Raw genomic sequence first — 22858 nt, 5'->3', positions numbered from 1 at the left:
AGTGGAGTATTGGAATTTCCTCTTAATATTGCATTCTTGTCTAATTCTCCTTTCAGGTCTGTCAGTGTTTGCTTTAGGTATTTAGATGCCCTGATGTTAGGTGCATATATATTTATAATTATTATATCTTTTTAAAAATAATTATTATACCTTTTATTATTTGTAATATATTTGTCTTTTTTGACAGTTTTTGACATGTAGTCTATTTTGGCTGATATAAATATAACCCTACATTTTCTTTTCGGTGCCATTGGCATGGAATATTTTTTTTTCCATCTCTTCACTTTCAACCTATGTGTGTCCTTAAATCAAAAGTGGAAAGAATATGATTGGATTTTGTTTTTTATTCCCCCATTCAACTACTACTGTAGGCCTTTAGTTTGGTGTGTTTAATCATATCAAATGGAGAATGGTTTTTGTTGTTTATTTGTTTGTATTCCACTTGCTCACTTTGCAGTAAGTCAGGGGGTGGGGTCTGGCATGAACTAGCTTGCTAGTTCAAAGTACAGCTTTTGTTCTCCATGGTCCCGGAGTTACTAGCATGTGCCAGATCCCATTAGCACTCTGGGACAGGTGACACTGAAGCCAGTAGCTCAAGCAGCTGCCAGAAAGATCTGATGTTGAAGATATATTCCAGTCCTTTCTTTCCATTCTAAGAAAGAAGCTGAGATCTGGAGTTTTCCTTCCAATTGGATGATGCTATCCCCACCAAAAAGCTTATGGAAAGAACGAGTCTCATATATTCTTACTGGCTTTTCTCTTGTTCAGGATGCAACAGCCTCTCATCTAGTTTCCAGATTTCTCACACAAGGCATTGCTCTGTGTACTGTTGTTGAATCAGTATGCCTGTGGGGTGAAGGAAGGTCCAGGGCTTTCCATTATGCCATCTTTCTGCTATTACTATCCTGAATTTATTTTTGTAACAACTCCATGAAATAGAAATTACCATTTTGTCAAATTTACACATGAAGTACAGAAAAAGAACTTTGGAGTGAATTCTCTTAAGACAGGAGGAATGTTATTATATGCAAATGCAGGTAAGGACAAATCAGTAGAGAGAAAGATATTGAAAATATTGGAAAAGTTACCAATTAAGTGAATAAGCTGAGAAAGTAGAAAGGGATAAGATGCAGAATGAAGGTGGATTTGCATCAGTGATAAGGATGCCTTTTCTGATGTTGTTGTGCTAAAAAAAGGAAAAAGGGTGTGTAGGGCATTTGGGAGGTTTGTAGGTTTAGAGTCAAGAAGTCAAGACCATTTTGTCCAACAGTTTCAATTATCTCTCTAAAATAGCATCTGACATTGCCTGCTGAAGCAGGATATGGAGGTTTGAGGAGAGTGGTGAGTGTTGGAATTAGTCACTATAAAAACATAGCAGGTTAGTGGCACTGAGGGCTCAAGTAAGACTAGGGACAATACATTATAGTGGAACCATTCTGTGGAGTTCCCTGCTTTCTTCAGTAATACTAAGCAGCTTGAGTAGAGGCACACAGATACAGATATTAAATGAGTAGATTCAGTAAGCATTCAAAGAGTGAATATAATGAAAGAACATTGTGGCAAGAGAATTAAAGATGTAACAGAAAGTGACTGAAACAGTAAACCATGTATCTTAGTTTATATAGGGTAAAAGATAAAGACAGAGGTCCTAATAAAAAAGGAGAAATTAGAAATCATGGATAAAGTAATTTTGATGTGGCTGAAGACTGAATAGAATTGCCGGTAACACGTAAAATATTTGTAAGGATGAGAAGTAATATAAAGTGTTATAATTGATTTTGTTACTTCAAATGCAATATAATTCCTTTTTCTGTTTGCACCAGAAAAATTGAATTGTTTCCCAGCTCCTCTTCCAAATTTGATGCTTATAGTTTAGAACATTTCAGTGTTTGCTTGTCTGAGTTTATTACAATGTATTATCTTTAAGATTTTTATTTTACTGTTTTTTTTTTTATTTTTTGAGAAAGAGAAAATGTGTGTGTGTCTGTGTGTGTGTGTGTGTGTGTGTGTGTGTGTGTGTTCAAGCACGAGTTGGGGAGGGGCAGAGGGAGAAGGAGAGAGAGAATCTTAAGTAGGCTCCACGCCCAGCACAGAGCCCAATGTGGGGCTCAGTCTCATGATTATGAGATCATCACCTGAGCTGAAATCAAGTGTTGGACTGAGCCACACAGGTGCCCCTACACAGTATCATCTTTAAAACTTTGTATGTTTCGTAAAAAATAGAAATGTTGGATTAAACTTTACATGCGGAAGGGTTTGCTGTGCAGAAAGACTACAAATCTTTTGATCACTCACTCTATATTAACCTCCTATTTAATTTCATTCTGTTTTCATCTGCACAGAAAGTTTTAGTAAAGCATACATTCTTTAAAATACTGCAAAGGAACTACTTTATTAAAACAAAAGTTATATTAAAATAAAATTTTAAGAACTGGGCACCTAGTTCAGTTGGTTTTGCATCTGACACTTCACCAACTGAGCCACCAAGACACCCCAGGAATTCCATTTGGATGCAGCAATGCTGGAATAACAAACATCGTCAGACAGTCTTTTCTATTAACTCTTTAAACTTTCAATTTTGATAAATATGTAATCATAATAAATATATGTCCTTGTGATAAAATTCCCAGTAATATTTATTCCAAGTAATGCATTGCTAAGAGAAAAGCTAAAGCTACTTAATATGTTTTCTTTCCTAATTAATTTTACAACAGGATAAGAAACATCATGCATTTTCTCTCTAGAACATTTCTAGTTATTCTTTTTTTTCTTAATTATTCTTATTTGTAACCCTGTCATTTTGAACCATTTCCTGTTTTGGCTAGGTTAAGGGATTAGTTTGAAGTTGATAATAATACTTAAAGTAGGTCATGGTAAAATAAATCATAATTCCTTAATATGCTAAACTCAATCCACAAACATACAATAATTAAATGTCATTGCAGGAAAAAAATAACATTTAGAACATTTGAGTAGATAACCTGATTTTCTGTGTCTAATGATCTTATAATAACATTCTCAGAGTGACTGCCCTCAGATCTTCATGGGGAAAATATCTCAAAATAAAGTTGTATCTCTTGCTCTCCTGCATCTTCCCAAGTTCTTGAAACACTGTTTCAAGTTGAATTGAGTATATGGTTAGATACATTAGCATATAAGATATTGAAGTATATAGTTCACGTGTTCATGGTTATCCTTATGAGTTCTATCAACAGTAAAGGAGGAAAGGAAAATCTCTGCTTTCCCGTGAATCTTTTCATCAATAAGTTAGAAATACAATAACATTGATGCTAGTAGCCACCAGGGTTTTATGTAAAGCTAGTGTCTATATGCTGCTATACAGTGGAAAGTATAATAGGTAAATGGTAACAAGATGAGGATTCTAGACCTAGCCTTGTGATTTTATGGGAAACTCTTGGAAGTTATTTAATTTATAGTTAGGCCTTAATTTGCCAAGATTGTATTTGAGAAGTGTGGCTTTTCTGGTCCTTCATTCATCTATGATTCTTGAACCATAAAATCTAGATAGCTATTATTAACTGTGCTTTTACTTTGTTCTCAAATTTTCTTTTAGTATCTCATTTAAATTTCACAGAAGCCTAAGATGTATGTTTTATTTTGTCTATTTCACGGGTAAGTAAACTGATAGAAAGGAGGACACTTATACACAGGAATGCATGCATTCACATGTTATTGGGAATGCAAACTGCAGAGTGGTCCAAATGCAGAGTGGTGCAGGCACTCTGGAAAATAGTATGGAGATTCCTCAAAAAGTTAAAAACAAAACTACCCTACAATCTAGCAATTGCACTACTAGGTATTTACCAGAAAGATACAAAAATACTGATTTGAAGGGATAGATGCACCCTAATATTTATAGCAACACTATCAACAATAGCCAAATTATGGAAAGAGCCCAAGTGTCCATCGAATGATGAATGGATAAAGAAGAAGCAGTATGTGTATACACACACACACACACACACACACACACAATGGAATAATACTCAGCCATAAAAAATATGAAGTCTTGCTGTTTGCAACTATGTGGATGGAGCTAGAGAGTATTATGCTAAGTGAAACAAGTCAGTCAGAGAAAGACAGATACCATATGATTTCACTCATGTGGAATTTAAGAAAAAAAAGAAATGAACACAAAGGCGCAAAAAGAGAGCAGCAAGCCACAAGAGAGAACAAACAGGATTGCTGAATGGGGGAATGGGTTAAATGGGTGGTGGGTATTAAGGAGGGCACTTGTTGCAATGAGCACTGAATGTTATATGTAAGTCATGAATCACTAAACTTTACACCTGAAACTAATACTACACTGTATGTTAAGTAACTGGAATTTAAATAAAAGCTTGAATCTACAGGAAAAAAAATTAAGCAATCCTCTATCTGAAAAGAATGATAACTCTGAAGTCACTATTCTTATACATGTCAAATATACACATTCATGAATGTTATCTCTTTGGATCCTAGGATATTTATAAAGAAGACATGGACAGAAGTGGACAGACAACGTGATTTACAGAATACATGGCATATTTGTAGTTATTTGTCACAGTAGATTATATGAATCTGTGGCATAATCTCTCCGATGATTAAAACGCCTGCTGGTGACATAATATGCTAATTAGAAGGCTGTGACTTTCACCTACTTTTAGGATAGTAAATTCTGTTCTTTACTACAGCTACATTCTTTACCATTAGGTGGATAGTGCTAAGTACACCAATCATGAAAATATATATTACTGATTATATGATTGGTTACATTGTTACAAATTAATTCTATTACTCCCTACCCTCACCTGTACTATGAGTTCAAAGCAAAGCACAAAACAATTAGTGAGGGTTTATACTTATTCAATTTATATTTATGTAATACAATGTTTTGAATGAATTTCTACTCAATTAAAGGGCAAAACAGGGGCGCCTGGGTGGCGCAGTCGGTTAAGCGTCCGACTTCAGCCAGGTCACGATCTCGCGGTCCGTGAGTTCGAGCCCCGCGTCGGGCTCTGGGCTGATGGCTCAGAGCCTGGAGCCTGTTTCCGATTCTGTGTCTCCCTCTCTCTCTGCCCCTCCCCTGTTCATGCTCTGTCTCTCTCTGTCCCAAAAATAAATAAAAAAGTTGAAAAAAAAAAATAAAGGGCAAAACAAGTCTTAATACTTGATTTTTTAAAATAGGAGACATATACAGATATTGAACCATGAATTAACAGAAAATATTAGTCATTATTTTGTTTTAAAAAAGAGTGAAAAGGCTATGAATGTTTATTCCCAATCTTTACATGTTTAAAATTTACATTATTTATTAGAATATTTTTTAATTAAAAATACTCACAAAAGCATTGATGCACAAAGAACCAATGAATCATATAAGGGGTAGATTATTCCACAGTCTACCTCGGTTATGGAGAACCAGAGTTTCACACTTGCCTTTCAGTGTCTTTTTTATTGAGTTGTATTGATATCTGTATTCCAGTTGCATTTTTAAAAATAATTGTATTATCTACAGATTCTAAAGTTGCTGAGGCCCTAAGTAAGACAATTCCAGCCAATATTGTAATTAAAACCAGAATATGGTGCAAGCTATATTCTTTGACCATTTTTTTCCCTACATTCAGATCGTATAGATCTTACAGCAATAGTTACGAGGCCATTACTACTAGTAATGGAACAGTATTTATCTATTTTGTACATATATATATATTTTTTTCTAAATATTTGACTCTTGGTATTTATATTTTGCAAAGTTTTTGGCCTCCTGTCATTCTCTAAATTAGCATGTATAAGTAGATGCTGAAACAATCATATAAAATATATTAAATATTATGAAAGTAAAATGTTGACTTAGTATGTAAAATCAACTCTAGGAAACAGTCTTTAAACTCATGGGGGAAAAAAAAGAAAGATTTTGACCTGAAAGCATATTTGGGAATGATAAAACTGACAAAAACAACCCCAAGATTTCATATATATGGAAATATTGTTGTAGATTCAGAGTTTCTTTGGACTGTTAAGCCACATGGCAATATATATTATTAGCAGAAAGGCAGAGATTGAGTTTTCTACAATTCATTTTTAGTTAAAACTATGAAAAGCTAAATGGCATCAGGGAGAATGGAGTTTGTAGAATGCTAGCATCTTGGTTTAGGAAAAGCTTCAGAAAAGGACTGTTTCTTGGTTGGTAATTCAGAAAGAAGCAGAACATTGGGTCATAGGCAATTGTTTTATAAAATAAACAATGCTTCACAAAAATTCCAGAGAGCTAGGGTGAAAGAATTAACATGTTACTGATAGGTCTTTAAATATTGAGTCTCTTAGTGAAACCTAATAGTAATTTTATGTAGTAGGTATTGTTATTTCCACTTTATAGATTTTGAAAATGAGATTCGAAGAGAGTAAGTCATCTGATATCATATAGCTGGTAAATTATTGAGTTGATATTTGAAATTAAGTATCTCAAACTACGAAACCTTTGTTCTTGTCCTGTCTCTTGGCACTGAAAATACATCTTATTCAACTTTAAAATATTTATAGGTCTCTGTGAATTTAATCTGGCAAATTTTTCTTCTTCTTCTTCTTCTTCTTCTTCTTCTTCTTCTTGAGAATTGTAGGTTAAATTTGACAATTACCTTTGTTCTACCTCCCCTGTTTTAAATTCTCTCTGAGGAAACATTCTATTACTTTTCTATTGCCAGAGTTTGGCCATATTTTTTTCTAATAAATACAAGTAAAACATACTATATTCCACATGGGGATTGCTTTATTTCTACCTTCTTGCTTTGATAAAGATGATTAAGGTAGCTTTACATTTGACTTTTCACTTTCTTGTTACTAACTAAAAATGATTGAGTGGGAGACAGCTAAAAATTGATAAAATATATGGGAAAAAAGTGAATCTCAAAATATTGGCTATCAGGCTGTGAAGGACAATGATCCATGAAATATGCCAAATAAGCACACAGAGGATATAATTCACTGCCTTAATTTGCTACCTCTATAAATTTTCCAAGCAACAGGAATGGGAGGGAAGACTCAGCCTGGCTGCCTTCCTGAGCTGAGGACACAGATTTGGAAGTCTGGAGAAGCTAAGGCAGCTAGAATTCACAGTATTGAAAGAGGAGAGCTGCACTCAGATGAATGCTAGGAATGCGCAGAAGACTTTCCTTGAGTATTCAGTTCAGTACTCATCAGCATGTGCATATGAAAAAACAACTTGAAGATGGAAAAGGATGTCTTGAAAGGATTGGAAGAAGCAGTGTTCAGAATCTGCCCAGGCAAGGAATAGTTCCTATCCTGACAGCCAGAGTGGAAAATTTCATAATTTACGACTCATTTGCTAGAGTACTACAAAGTCTTGCTTCAGTAATGAGGAAAAAAATAACCCTAAATGAAATGCTGCACAGGTCTTTTTAAAAACAGCATAAAAAAATAGACCTGAATGAATCAGACTGTTTCCAAGTTACTTAACCACATCTCAGAACAAAGGTCAAGAATATAAAAATATACAACATCTAATAATGTAAAATTCAAATATCTGGCACCAATAAAAAAAATTCTGGGTATGCAAAGAATCAAAAATTATAACTCATGTTGAGAACAAAATTAATCAACTGAAATGGCCACAAAAAGGATACCTATGATAGAATTACTAGACCAGAACGCATAAGCAGTTACTTCAATTAAGTTATATATGTTCAAGAACCTAGAGGACATATTTAACATGTTATTTAGGGAAAAATAAAAACTATGTGTATACAAAATTTGAAATGTTCATAGAACTCATTTTGGTAATAGATGAAACTTGGAACCAACCAAAATGTTCATCAAGAGATGAATACATGAACAAAATATGATAGAGCCATAATATGGAATACCACTCAGCAATATAAAGGAATCAACTATTGACATGCTCAACAACTTGTATGAATCTCACAATAATTGTTGTAAGTGAAAAATATCAGACAAAAAAGTGTATATTATGTGATTATGGTTAAATAGGACTTTAGAAAATGCAAACTAATTGGGGTGCCTGGGTGGCTCCATTAAGCGGCCAACTTCAGCTCAGGCCTCACGGTCTGTGAGGTCAAGCCGGGTCAGGCTCTGTGCTGACAGCTCAGAGCCTGGAACCTGTGTCTGATTCTGTGTCTCCCTCTCTCTCTGCCCCTCCCCTGCTTGCTCTCGGTCTCTCTGTCTCAAAAATAATAAACATTAAAAAAATTTTTAAAAAATGCAAACTAATATATAGCAACAGAATAGAGGTCAGATAAGTAGTTTCCTGAGGTTGGCAATGCATAGCTAAGAAGAAGGGAAATACGATAAATGTACATGCAGAAATTATCATGGGTACTAGGTATGGTCACTATGTGGCTGTGTGAAAGTTTCACGGATGTATATATATGTGAAAATGTATCGCTTTGCATAGTTTAAACATTTTGTCACGTGCCAATTAGATCTTAATCAAGCTTTAAAGAAGCAGTCTAAATTTTTTTAAACATTTATTTATTTTTTGAGAGACAGAGTCTGAGCAGGGGAGGGACAGAGAGAGAGGGAGTCACAGAATCTGAAGCAGGCTCCAGGCTCCAGGCTCCAAGCTGTCAGCACAGAACTCAACGTGGGGCTCAAACTCATGAACTGTGAGATCATGAGCTGAGCTGAGGTCCGACGCTTAACTGACTGAACCACCCAGGTGCCACAAGAAGCAGTCTAAAGAAATACTTGAGTAGTACATTTAATTTACCTAATTGGATTTTTGACTTCATAGATTTTATTGTCTTTACACATTTAAATCATTGAAAATGTATTAGAATATGCATTCTTAAATATGCTTCAAGTAAAAAAAAAATTCTTGTTGAAAAAATAAAGATTATGTGTTCTTTCCATTATAGTTCTTTAATTCCAAAAATGAAAACAAAATAAGAAACTAATGGGGGTAATCATTTTATGTATAATTTCTTTAGATATAACTCTTTATGTCTTTTCTATTTTCTGCTATTTATGACTTATAGTCAACAAAATCCAGAGACTGAAGAAATGATTAAGGCAATGGGCAGAAGGATTTTTTTGGACTAGACTCCTTTGTATTTTAATTCCCAATTTTAAAAGGTGTGTATGTTGACTCTCACTGATAACATGGCTGGAAGTAACTGAGACTGTTGGTGCTAGAATAACTTTTGTTGATTTAAAAAAATAAAAATGTGCAGTCAACAATCATCTTTCTAATAGATTTTGAATGCTATAGGGGAAACATTTTTTATTAACTCAGATTTTAACAATAATACTGCATATAAATGGAGGAAGAACATGTCATCACTCAGGTTCTGACTGATTTGATCACTATGTTAGGGTTGAGCATATGCCACTTTAATCTTAATTACTCTAATTCATCATATCCAAGATACCTCCAATTGTAAGATACACCATTATTTTAAGAATTGCTAAGAAAGAAAACATTGCTGATTAACTATGACATACCATCAATTGTAATATACATCTGGATTTCATAGATTTTTTTTAAATGTGTGCTTTGGGGTGTATTATATTTATACTTTCTCTCAATAGAGTGTGGCTGAGTGTAATGGCATTACATGAAGGTGGAAATTAGAAGATATTCCTTCCCTTTGTGTCTGTGTAAGAAACACTGATATGTGCTCTTCTTTCAGAAATGTTGAAAGGGCTACATTTCTCTGTAGGGATGTATAAAACAAATGACCTGATTCATAATGTCCCTTCCTTTGAGAAAATGGCCATAAATAAGACATTATTAAAGTTGTGACCAAATTGATTCAATCCCCAAAAGTAAAGAAAATAAGGGAACATAAATGACCCAAAGTACTTATCATTTGCCTTTTGTCCTATAATAGCAGCTGACACATGTCCCCACTGAGTATCATTTTTGTAGCTATTGAATATAAGCTAAAATTATTCTTCAGAATAAAAATATTATTATAAATGCGTGACATGAAACTATTCTGCACCATATAGCTACCAACAAAAACAATGACAGGAACAGAAGGTAAGTGTTGCTATATTGCATTGCAAATAAAAAAAAAGAAGAAGAAAAAAACGGGATGACAGATGTTTAGTTTATGTCTTAACATTTTCTGCCTTGAGAAATCCTTTATGTGGTTTTAATACTTTATTCACTTACATACACATACATGCACACACTTAACATGTTTCATATGTACAAACAATACATTAAACCTAATTGCACCAAATGCTAACATATACACGATTCCACCACTGAAAATCAACCATATAGCTATGAACAATTAATGAAAAAAGTATCAAATCAATAAAGAATGAAACTTTATTTCCCTGTCATATGAAATAGAAAATACTTAGATAGAATGAAGTATCATAAAATGATTTGTCTAAGGCAACAATGCATGAGCTATAAGACAATTCAGGACCACTTTGATTATACATTGTGCATACAGATACATTTCATTTAATTGCATATTTAAAAAATACTATTAGATTCACAACATAGAAATGAAGAATATGAAATTGCAGTGTTTTAACTTCACAGTAAATTGTCTTCCAATAAATATTATTGCAGAGATAAATGAAAACTAGCTAATGCTACCTTTAAGTAAAGGCATAGGAGATGGTTTTGAGATGGTTCAATTAACACCTTTTCCCTATGACTTCACCCTCCATCTGTCTTATCTTAATGACACCCGTTTCCAAGTTTTAGAAGGCCCTGAGTGGGATATTCCAAAGACCAAGATGGAATTATGTCTCTGATTCCTCATTTGTTAAGAACATTAATGTGAACGAATGAACTTTAAATGAACTTTTGTGTCTTGGTGCCGTGGGAATCAAAATATAAGGAAAGTTTTTTTTCCTATATCAAATATCAAGCAAAGACTAAAGACAGAGGTATGATGCATCCTCCAAATGCCAACAAAAATTATGAATTGAGAAGAAAAAGACATACTAGAATTGATGGGATTATGTATTCACAGAAATATTTCAGACACCACAGCATTGAATATAATTGCTGGATATGTGACTACTGAGGCTAAGGTGTTTCCCTAAAAACTTGAAAGAAGCCACCAATTTAAATATGTAATTAATAAAATAAAAATTGTGCTTTTGGAAATTGTTATATATAGTCATGAGGTTGTTTAAAACTAATAGATTTTGTATTATAAAAGTTTTGTATTTTCAACTGACAAAGTATATTGGAAACATGGAGAATAATAATTTTCTTTTCTGATTCATCAGAGTGACTTTGGTAGGAAAATTCAATCTTGCTAGAACTCATGTTTCAACTGCAGAAAATGTGTTTCTGAAATGTGGACATAAGGAGTATACATGACTGCATGAAACCGCACCAAGGTGAAACCATCCTCTGCGTGCAGCCTAATAGGGACTCTCAACTTTTAGCTTTATAATCTATATGCCTGGGCATATGTGGTCTCAGACTTAGAATTCCTTAATATGTTATTTTATTTCTGCTTCCTTGTGAGCATATACACATAACTATTATAATGATGATGATTTAATTCAGTAAATGAATGTTCGCTTTGTCCCAACTAAGTGAGCATGAATTTAAGACACAGTGATTACACAGATGATGCTGAAAAGGAAGAAAGAGTGAAATAAAATGTAAGACTCTATGCTTTGAGTAACTACCTCAGGGGTTACCTCCAGTGTCAGTGAAAACTACTTATGTAGGTAGATGAGGTCTGGGTATGATAGCTGTATGTGAATTGGAGTTCTAGGAACCCAGTCTGGACCTACAGGCTGTGGAACAAGGGACTGAAAAACCTCAAGTGGGAAAATTAAGAGTCGAAGTTGGAATCAACAACCAAATTAAAAGTCCAAAAGAAGTATTAGGCTTAATGGGATAGGAAGTTATGTGAAAACCGGGAGTAAATCCCTGCGACCTGTAAAAACAGAAATGATAAAGTGCCCATTGCAGAGCTTGATATAAAGCAGCACTCGGAGAAATTCCCCAAACTGGTAGAACATTAGTATGGTGAATTTTTTGAAGGCTGTCTCTAATCTACTTCGCAGCAGAAATAAGAGAGCCAAATTGTCTTAATAATAACGGACTTTATGGTTTTGGCATATAGAATAGGAAGGAAGAAATGGAACTGAGGGATTTTTAAGTGGCTGAGAGATTGGGACAGAAGGTTTGAGGGAAGACAATGATGATGCTTGATGGGAGACACTTGGATACTAAAGTTAGGGACAGGGAAGTATCAAGGAAGGAATATCATATCAGCAAATCATACATGATCATGATATTGACAGATATTGAAATGAAAAGTGCAAAATGTAAAAACATAATACTAATGTTATGCATATTACCAATGTTTGTATCTAAATTTCCAACTTAGCATCAAATCATTCTGAGTATTGCATATGAAAACATCTTAAAATTCTAAATTAATCTTTATCTAGTGGACAAATTTTGATGCTGCCCTTGGTCAAACAATACCAATAAGGCAAGAAAAAACTTACACTAGATAGGCTGAGTTCATAGTATAATGAATCGGTAAGACCCTTATCACTTTTTAGAAATGTACTGTGATAGCTTTAAAAAGTAAGTATTCCCATTAAACATATCAGCCAGAATATCTCAAATAAAGAGACTATAGCACTTTTGCTCTGACATACATCCACTTTAAAAGTGGTATTATGGGTATTAAAATTACTATTAGAAGAGATAATCATTGGGCACAAAATTTAAATTTCTAGAACTTTCAATGGGAATTTGGGGTAATCAATTACATAAAACATATAGAAATATACACTGAAAGAATTCAAAATAAGGAAACTGAGGTCAGGAGAATAAAGAATTTTCCTAAATTTACTGCTGTTTTTAATCCATTGAGCAAACATGTCAGAGATGTGGTTAGAATTGAAGGGAGATATGGAAACCATCCAGTAGGAGGTAGAGGTCAGTTTTAAGTATGCTGAGATTTTGGACAACTTTTTGGTTAAGATTTCTTTTACTTTTGCTCCACTAAACGCTCACTCAGATATCAATATTATGTATCTGGTGAGTTTTTTGGGGCTTAGTTTCCAAAGGAGTTGGAAACCTTTGATGGATATATTGATTCTTTATAATCTCTTTATGAATATTAATAGCTTACCAGTTTTTCATCTTACAGTCAACATCCAGTAGAAGAGGTTATTCTATGAAAACTCCAGGAACATTCACTCAAAATAAAGCTGTTAGATGACCCTTCACTAAACCAAGTAAAAATATGTAATTTTGGGATAATCTTCTTCTTTATGACCTTGGCGGCTTGTCCTTCATACTAATATTCCCAATTCTTGATCATTGAGATACTTAAGTGCATTCAGAAAAATATTTGCTATAGTAAAGTGGTAATTACCCTCAGTGACTGAAAATCAGTATGTTAAATTGAGAACAGCATTTAGTTTTAGAACCTGGTTCTGCCTTCTATAGCTTGCTAGCTGTGAGACTTTGCACAAATATGTGGTTTTTCTGCTGAGGCAAATTAACTAGGTCTACGGATTCCCTAGAAAAGCTAGAAATATGATGCCAGCTAACAGTGACTCCAAAAATGAATAATTATGCAAATTACTGGCTCTGTTTGCTTAGAAATAGTTGACATTTTTGAATGCAAAATACATAAGTAACCAAAACACATAGTTGGCACTATGGAAAGATGTTGAAAATATAAAGAGCACCAAGTGAAGAAGCATAAACTATTAGCCTGTCCAGCAAGTCCACAAGTGTTGGTTCCTGTGAAGTCTCAGTTTCTCATCTACAAATTGATACTGGGCTGTATGATATTTAAGATTGTTTCAGCACATATCTCCTTTGGGTACCACCTGAAATGAGGATGCATCCTTGGTCTCAATAATAAAGAAGAAACCAATAGCTCAGAAAGGTAATTTTCTTCACTCCATAATTTACCACTGTCCTATGATAGCTAAACATTTATTAATTCCTAGACACAATGACTAACTCCCATCCCTAGATCTTCTGTCAATCTAATGATTAAGTAATTTGAATTTGGTTTGATAGACAAATACTATCAACTCTAATTTTTTTTAATTCCTACAGCCCCTAGTGACCGGCAGTTCCAAATAAACAGTATTAATAAATTATCAATCTGTAACTAAAGAGTAGGCTCTTTCAGGAACATTTGCCAGTTGTCGACCATGGGAAGTCTCAGGGGAATATTTGTCATTCTCACAGTTACAATGGGACACAAGAGCAGCCATTTGAGACAAATTGGCTAAGGACTAAGAAAAATAAAACATAAACAATAGCAAAAATGACTTTATGAATTGATAACTGGCACTTTCGTATTTGCAATAAACATATAAAAAGAGAAAAAAATACTTAACCTTCTGGTTTCTTAATAGACATTTGATGGAGTAACAAAAGATGGTTTGTAAATGCTATCTGAAAGAGAGATAATCAGGAACTAAGAAAGGCAAGAAATTGAATGTGCTCTTCCCTCCCACCTCACTGCCAGGTTTCAGATGATCCTGGAAAGGTCATCCACATAATTATTACAGTAACTGGTTCAAGGCCTTTTGAGCACAGCTGATCTGATTGTGTGTTAATGGCTGCAAAAGCAAGATAAGGAACATGTAAAGTTAAAAAAAAAGAAATAAAGAAAGAAAGAAAAGATCTCCCTGTAACACTATTAGCTTGTAGAATTGTCATAGCAGATAAACTGATGTTGCTTTATGGCATATGGCTTTTTTTATTACAGAATAACCCCAAGTTTGCCCTTGTGCATGGGGTCATTTAAGCATCAATGACCAAATTTTACTTCTTTGTTGTTGGTAGCTATGTGACATATCTAGTGATCTTTTTGGGGTCTGCAAAGGTCACATGATGAAATGAAATCTGTCAGAAAACTGTAGCTAATGTAATATGGTCAGAATTTTCAGGGCCAAGACACATGAAAGGCATCTGGAGACTTCTGTCTGACCAAACCAAGGCAGTAACATACTTCCTGTTATGAAAGATTGGCCATATTTCTCATACCTGAATTAAATTCAATAATAAAGCCAGCATCTACTGCATGTAAAAATACTCTAGGGATACAAAACTTTAGCACAGTAAGGAAGACAGATATACACAACTGACCCCATAAGGCACTCTAAATGGTAAAATATGGATGGTGATACAGTTCCAATGGTAAGAGATTGGATTTCAAGTAAAGTAGGCAGGATTCAGCAGAGAAGCTGCATTTGACCTGTTTCAAAGACCAAATAGAATTGTGAGGGCAGGATATTTTAGACTGGCAGAAGTGAGTTACAAGACCACAGAAGTGTTTGAAAAGTATGTATGGATGAGGTATAGGAAGAGGTGTGGTTGATTAAGAGGTAGAGATAAGTTTGAAAATGTAAAGTGGAACTTGTGTCAGTCCACCCTTCTTACTCTGTTTTGTGATATGAGGGCTGATGATGAAAACAAGATGGGAACCTCTGAGCTTTCAGCTTTAAGTAATTCCAGCACTTCTGGTTTTTCCCCACAACCCTAGAGATGATAGCTGCTTTCTGCAGTTACTAAATGCCCCATACTTTAAAGTTCCCATTTTACTCTGTGTTGTCTTGTTAACAAGTTATATAGATGAGACTTAAAAACTGAGCACTGGGGCGCCTGGGTGGCGCAGTCGGTTAAGCGTCCGACTTCAGCCAGGTCACGATCTCGCGGTCCGTGAGTTCGAGCCCCGCGTCAGGCTCTGGGCTGATGGCTCGGGGCCTGGAGCCTGTTTCCGATTCTGTGTCTCCCTCTCTCTCTGCCCCTCCCCCGTTCATTCTCTGTCTCTCTCTGTCCCAAAAATAAATAAAAAAAAAAGTTGAAAAAAAAATTAAAAAAAAACAAAACAAACAAACAAAAAAACTGAGCACGATCGGTTGAAAATATCACCAACTTCCAATTACATTGGGAGAGGACCGTTGAAATGAAGTATGAACTAGGGACCTACGGGATTTCTTACTTGCATTGTCCTTTGATCTCTTCTCTCTCATTTCCTTTCAGGAGTATTGTGTTCAGTGTTTAAAGCAGACCTGATAGATACCAAAGACACCCCTTCTCCCCTAACTAACGTCTCTGAGCTGAATGCTGAGCAAGAAAAGGCAACACTCTCCATTTCTGCTTCCTGCATAAGCTACTTTAAAATATTATGCAATAATGTAGTTAACAAAAGCAGCTAATTAAGCCTGCCTGGCTCTAGACTCTTAATATTCAGCGTGAGTAGGTAGATCAGTGGCCAGCAAAAAAGAATGTTTACTTTAAAATTTTCATTTCCAATCCTGACCCAGACCATTTCTTTCTTTTCAGGAAACATTCCGTCTAGATTATTGGGAGACAAATGGATATTATATTCTTCCATCAGTGTGGGTAGAGTTTCTACTGCCTCTGCTGATAATCCATTTTTCCCTGTAACAACTTTTTTTTTTTTGTCACAAACTTCTACATTAGACCCAATCTAATTCTGCTAGTTTAGTCCCAAACTGTTGGAATTTCAAGCTCTCTCACCTCGATGAAACTGGAGAACAGTGTATGAGCAATCTCTTGATAATAGCATTCCATATGTCTGCAACAGCCTTTTTATTTCCAAAGTAATTAATCCCCATTCTTTTTTTTTTTTCCTTCACTTTTCTGTATTTCTCAGGCCTTTGCATACTTTTGTTGCCCTATGGATGCTTTTTAAGGATTTCCCATTTTTTTTTGGGGGGGGGAATTCTACCTTTGCAGAATTGACCAGTACTAAACAGAATGTGTCATAGTCACTTCACCCATATTTTCTGTACTCAGTATTGTATAATTCTATTTGCAGAAAGATTTCTACAAGTATAACTCATTCCCATGTTGCATTCAGCTGCAGTAGCCTACAGAGAAACCCTTTGAATTTTCCTAAATTCAGATTTAAATAGAGATTTATTTAGAAGACAACTTGCAGCTTTTTGCTCTCGTATTGACTTTGTATTTAACTTCATATTAGGCAGATTGGTGAACTGGTGTGATGCTATGATATAGTGAAATTCGATAACCTAAAATATTTTTTCTGCTGCTGTTTTTCTTTAAGAATAAAGAAAAATATCAGCTTATGTATTTTTAAATGATCTGTGAAACTATGGCTGCATTAATTTACATCTTCTAAATTATAAGAACTGAATACCTTTAGAAACAGATTATATAGAAGTAGATGTATTTACTTTTTAAGATGAATAAAAACGTAGTTTGTGAGCAATGGATCAGTATTCTGATATGTTTTGAAAGTTGTTAACAATCAAAGAAATTTCCAGTATGGCTTATGATATCCATGAATGATATCATTGGTCAGAGAAAATTCAAGAGGTGGAATCTGTCTTTATTGTATTTAAGTCTCAATTTAAACTGGAACAAAACCGATGGGCAATGTAACTCTAAAGATAAAAATCGACTGTGGGAGGACACCTCAGTCAAAGTGTATACTGTTGCTTATTTAATGACAGACTGAACTGAAAATAGTCCAGCTAAGTCCAGCTAAATGTATGATAATAGAATGAGAATAAGGATGATGGAAATACTTAGAAATTAGTACAGTACCTGGAACATAGTTATTTCTTAAAATCTCCAGACTTGTACTCAGTTCTAGGTCCTTTCAAGGTACGTTAGCCCATTTGCATTTACCAGATGAGCTATACAAGCACACTTCTTGCTTTTTGGCTCCTTTGCGTTAATGAATTAATTATTTTTCCCTGAGAGAGGAGTATCTAGGAAAGTAGTGGATTTAATGAATGACATGATATAAATGGTGATTTCTGGTAGGAAGTCTGAGTTGCTCCAGTAAGGGTGGGAGAAGGCAAAAGTGGGAACAACAAATTTTGTACTTTTGATCTCCTTGTTTGTCCTTCATGCCATTATTGCATCAAATATCACTCTCTCTGACATATGTATTTCACTATGTCCTTCACACTGGTATTTATTTATTTTATGATTTATTTTTTAATTATGTTTTAAAAATAGACTTTACTTTTTAAGTGCAGTTTTAGGTTCACAGATAGCATAATTAAGCAGAAAGTACAGTTACAATATACTTCCTGTCCCATATACCCAACAGCGCCCCTCCCATGTTATCAAACACTTCATCAAAGTGGTACAAGTATTACAATTGATGAAGCTATATTGACAAATTATTATCATGAAAAGATGATAATGTACTTTAGGGTTCACTCTTGGTTTATTCTATAGGTTTTGACAAATACATAATGACGTGTCTCCAACATTATAGTATCACACAGAATAGCTTTATTACTGTAAAAGTTCTCGGTGCTTCATCTAGTCATTTCTCTTTTCCCCTAGCCCTGGCAATACTGATATTTTTACTGCATCCATAGTTTTGCCTTTTCCAGAATGTAATATAGTTGGAATCATGCAATAAATAGCCTTTCTAGATTGGCTTCTTTGATAAATCTTCCTCATTTTTAACCTCATTTTATCCCTCAAAGGAAACAACCAAACTTTTCCTAAGAATCAATAGGTAAAGGAAAGATTTTGGGATCATTTGTTTAAAATAGTAAGTATAATTTGGACATGATAACATGCCTTAAAAATAAAATAAAATGAGAAGGAGAAATTGTAGGTCTAAGAGAGATACTGGTGGAGTGAGGTAAGAATAAGCAGGAAAAAGTGAGGACTAAAATATAAGTGTAAATGTAGACATAAATGAGAAAAGATGAGAGGGCAAGAAGTAGAGGTATGAATGTAGGTGGATTTGTTTGGGAGATTAGGAGTTAATCAAAAGATTTTATGCATAAAAGGCTATTTATTGTTTATTTATTATGTGTTACTAATAAAGACTTGAATTGTATTAAGTAGACAGAATCTTTCTGACTTTATTCATTCCCGCAACAAATATTTCCTGAGTGCTGTTACATGTCAAGCACTGTGGTAGGCACTAGGAATAAGTAAAGAATGTAGTCATGATTCCTGCTTTCATGGAGTTTAAAACTTATTCCATTTACCTCCCTTATCTGTCATCTTCCTTTTCCCCCAGACTCCCTCCTTTGCTTTGTGTACTGCCAACAGCTCCTCTGGGCTTACAGGTAGGCTTCTGGTTGCCTTTAGCCATGTGAGCCACCAGAGATGGGGAGGCATGAAGAAAAAGAAATAAGGAAATGAATTTCCTGACCCTTTCCTTAGCCGTGTTCTTTTAATGCATTTCTTCAGTGTCTATAGTTGCCTTGGGGGCCACAGCCCACTCCATATATCCAGCTCTTTCTGGTTTTGGTGACATTATTATCTCCTCCTCCTTTTTCATTCTGGCTTAAGGGTGGGAATGACTTCTTGGTATCACTAGTCTACAAATGCCTCAGTTTTTGTTTTTGGTTTTGGTTTTTTTTTTTTTTTTTTTGGTTACCTTAACCTTGCTCATGGATATTGAATGTGTGCCTTTAGTAAACTCTTTTGAACCATATGAGTTGTATCCTGTTTCCACTTGGATTTATGCCTGATCCAGTGGGGAAATAATCAGAGAAACTTATATGTAAATAATATAAAATTGTATTAAGGGTTATGATGAATAATACCCCAAATATTTAGATAGAGAATAATGAGTGTGAGTTACATAAAGTAGTAACAGCTTTTCTCTTTAGAGGGTTATATTTAAGTTGAGGCCAAAGGATAAGTGGGAGCTAGCATGGAAAGAACAGGGAAGAGTGTTCCCTATAGAGGGAAAGCAATTGTAAAGGCCATGAGATAGCAAAGAGCTTGGTATCCTCTATGCCAGAATTTGGTTATAATACCCTATGAGGAACATTTGTTTAAAACACTATGTGAACACACTGAAAGGGGATATCAGCTTGAGTGGCAAGGTCCTGATCAGTATCTAGTGGTATATAATAAAGTTCTTGGGCAGGCAAAAATCCACCAGAGAATGTCCTTGTTAAGGTGGGAAACAGCTCAAGTGGGCTATGGTAACTAAGCAGATGCTCAGGTATTAATTTGAAATTTCTATGATTATGTTGGGATGCAATAAGGATCTATTCCACATGATTGTGTACTCTAAAAAAATTAGCACCTGCGTGGCTCAGGTCATGATCTCAAGGTTTGTGGGTTTGAGCCTCCAATCGAACTCTCTACTGTCAGCATGGAGCCCCACTTTGGATCCTCTGTTCCCTCTCCCCCCGCCCCCCCTGCTGCTCATCCTCTATCTTTTTCTTTGTCTCTCAAAATAGAAAAAAAAAACATAAAAAAAAGTGTTTTAAAATAATTAACACATGTAAAGATGTTACTTTTAAATTTTGTTTACTTTCATCAGTGGTAGGTTAATCTTTAGGTAGAGGTAAACTCTTCATACATGCTTTTTTCATAATTATGACACTTCATAAAAAGGATATCAAGTGAGCAACAGACTTTCTTGATAGGCTGTGTGTCTTTATCTTCCCTTTTGCTTACTTATGTTGGGGGAAAATGGGGAGAAGGAGTAACAAAGGAGTGGAAAAGATGAAGAAAATGAAGTATTAAAATAACGTAATTTGACTGTTGGATTCCACCTAGAATGAAAGGGATTTTAAGGATCAATTTACTAAACATATTTTAAGAATTCCAAAAGCAAACACATCTAACTTATTAAATAAGCCTGCCTGGGGAAATATCCCAAATTATTTTTTTTCCTCTATAAATCCATTTCTGTAATATGTTTTACAATATGACCTTCTTTTGTTTGTAGTTTTAATGCAAATTCTGGCATTTAGGAATTACTTAACTGCAGGAAAAAAAAAGATAATTATTTAACTGCAGGATATACTAAAACCTTTGGCATTAAGTCAAAATATATTATTTTTGTATTTATCAGAATCCAGCTGATTACTCAGGACATTTTCAGGCATACTTGACACCTCAGTATGGCAAATAGTGAAAAACAATAATTTTAAGGTTGATTTAATCATGTCCATTTAACCAGTATCTTTAGGTTTGGAAAGCTTCCTCAGATATCAGCCCAAATATCCCCTAGATGAATTTTTAGTTCTTGAAATATATTTCTACTTACAGACATATTTTGCTTACAAATGGAATACATAACAATTTATTTTGTTTTCAGTCTATTATGATCATGCTTCTACTCAGATTTAAATAGAATTGCACATGTGTATGTTATTTCAATCAGTTTTAAATTTTAAAAAAGCATGATGTTCACTATGTTCATTCCTTAAACCTCTTCTTACTATGAGTTTTTATATATAAATTTACTATAAATATGAATTTTTCAAATTTACTAATATTTTTCTCACCCATAAGCTAAACCTACTTTAAGCACATTTATATAGCATGTTTTATCTCCAAGTACTTTATAGCTATGTTGTGGGAGCTAGCTCACCACAACTGAAGTTAAATGATTAGTAACTCTGATAGAGATGCATTTATGTAAATTATAATTACAGAGTCTAGAAAGGACCCTGAGGTCTTATCACCTTAAAAATACAAAACAACACTCTGTTTAAAATAAATCATAATACTCTAATCAAATATAATCAAAATCTTACTCCTGCCTCTATGCTCAATAGTCATATTATAAACATCATTGACAAGTGATTATATATATTATAGGATTTAAGCCCTCAGAAATAGAATCATTAAGTCTAGCAGTCATTATAGTGTGATATATATCATCTTTCTCATTTGGGGAATGATTGCATATTGTACATATTGACAGCTGGTGCTATCATGTTATCATTCTTTCAGAAAATACTAATCAATTGGCTCACTGTAACTACTATCTTTATGATTTTTATACTGTTGTCTCATTATATCTTATCAGAATCTATATCATAAGCACAAAAAGCAGATAACACCTTATCTTTTTATCCATGTTTCATTTATATCATTGTTGAATGATATTTAAGAATGACATTGATAATTTAAGACATATAGGCAAAGAGATGTAAAGCTCTTCTTTTACTTAGAGAAGTTTGCTTTATGTTAAAATAGCAAGACTATATACATTACTATTCATAGAAGTCACTAGAAAGATAATTATAATTGGTTACTTCATCAATTCCCATCTTCCTGTTTTTTTCTCTTTTCTTTTCTTTTTTATGAATAGCTACCAAGGAGCTTCTGGGAAAATTAAATCTAGCAAAATAAGTGATCCAAAAATAAGATATATCACACTTTAATAAATAATTGTATCTAATTATGGAAGAATGTGTACTTACTTGCCAAGTGCAAAGCATTCCATCTTAACAGTTGTTCCCTTAGCAGCTGTAACCGTGAAAGGAAAATGGACCTCAATTTTCGGCTCATATTCTCCCATCACACCTGGCAAATAGAGAGCATTCTTTAAGCATAAAATTAATGTCACAATTTCCTTCCAATTCTGGAGATGTTACATTGAAAAGCACCGTGGTTTGGTTGTTAATGTGTGTTTGATGACTGCTAGATTTTTAATGCATTGAAGTAAGAAGTACACTTGGACTCAGTCTGAAGTTGCATGTATATTCAATACCATTTCAAGTAATAATTATTAGAAATGTTAATCAACACTGCTAGTTTAGTTACTGATTATATTCCCGGGGAAATAAATAACTATGAACATTTCCCATGATAAATGATTGTGTTTTTTTCTAAATAAGTAAAAACTTTCTTTATCATTGTCATAAAAATGAATGCTTATTCATTAAGTCAACATATATTTACTGGAGGACAGCTATGCTAACCACTAACATATATTTATTGAATATTTATCATATGCAAGCATTTTGCTAGGCATTGTGGGGATTATTAAGATAAATCAGCCATGGGCTGCGCTTTCCAGCACTCAGCAAGTGTATTCTTAGACAATGACTCAAGTATGGAAGAAGAGCAATATATATACAATTATTGTAATTCAAGATAGGAAGTGATGAG

General features: G+C 34.2%; 1 protein-coding gene across 3 annotated transcripts in view; it reads right to left on the bottom strand.

The window, feature by feature from the left end:
- CNTN5 (contactin 5) overlaps window positions 1–22858 on the bottom strand; it is a 1391028-nt gene that overhangs the window by 346829 nt on the left and 1021341 nt on the right. For all 3 annotated transcript variants that reach the window (XM_086678621.1, XM_086678620.1, XM_086678619.1), the window contains one exon: window positions 22168–22270. In XM_086678621.1, coding sequence (XP_086534747.1) covers window positions 22168–22270 — 103 coding nt within the window. The remainder of the gene's footprint in view (window positions 1–22167; window positions 22271–22858) is intronic.

Source organism: Puma concolor, chromosome D1, assembly GCF_028749965.1.
Source record: "Puma concolor isolate L17-30 chromosome D1, mPumCon1.1.hap2, whole genome shotgun sequence".
Lineage (NCBI taxonomy): Eukaryota > Metazoa > Chordata > Mammalia > Carnivora > Felidae > Puma > Puma concolor.
This window is presented reverse-complemented; position numbering and strand designations above follow the sequence as displayed.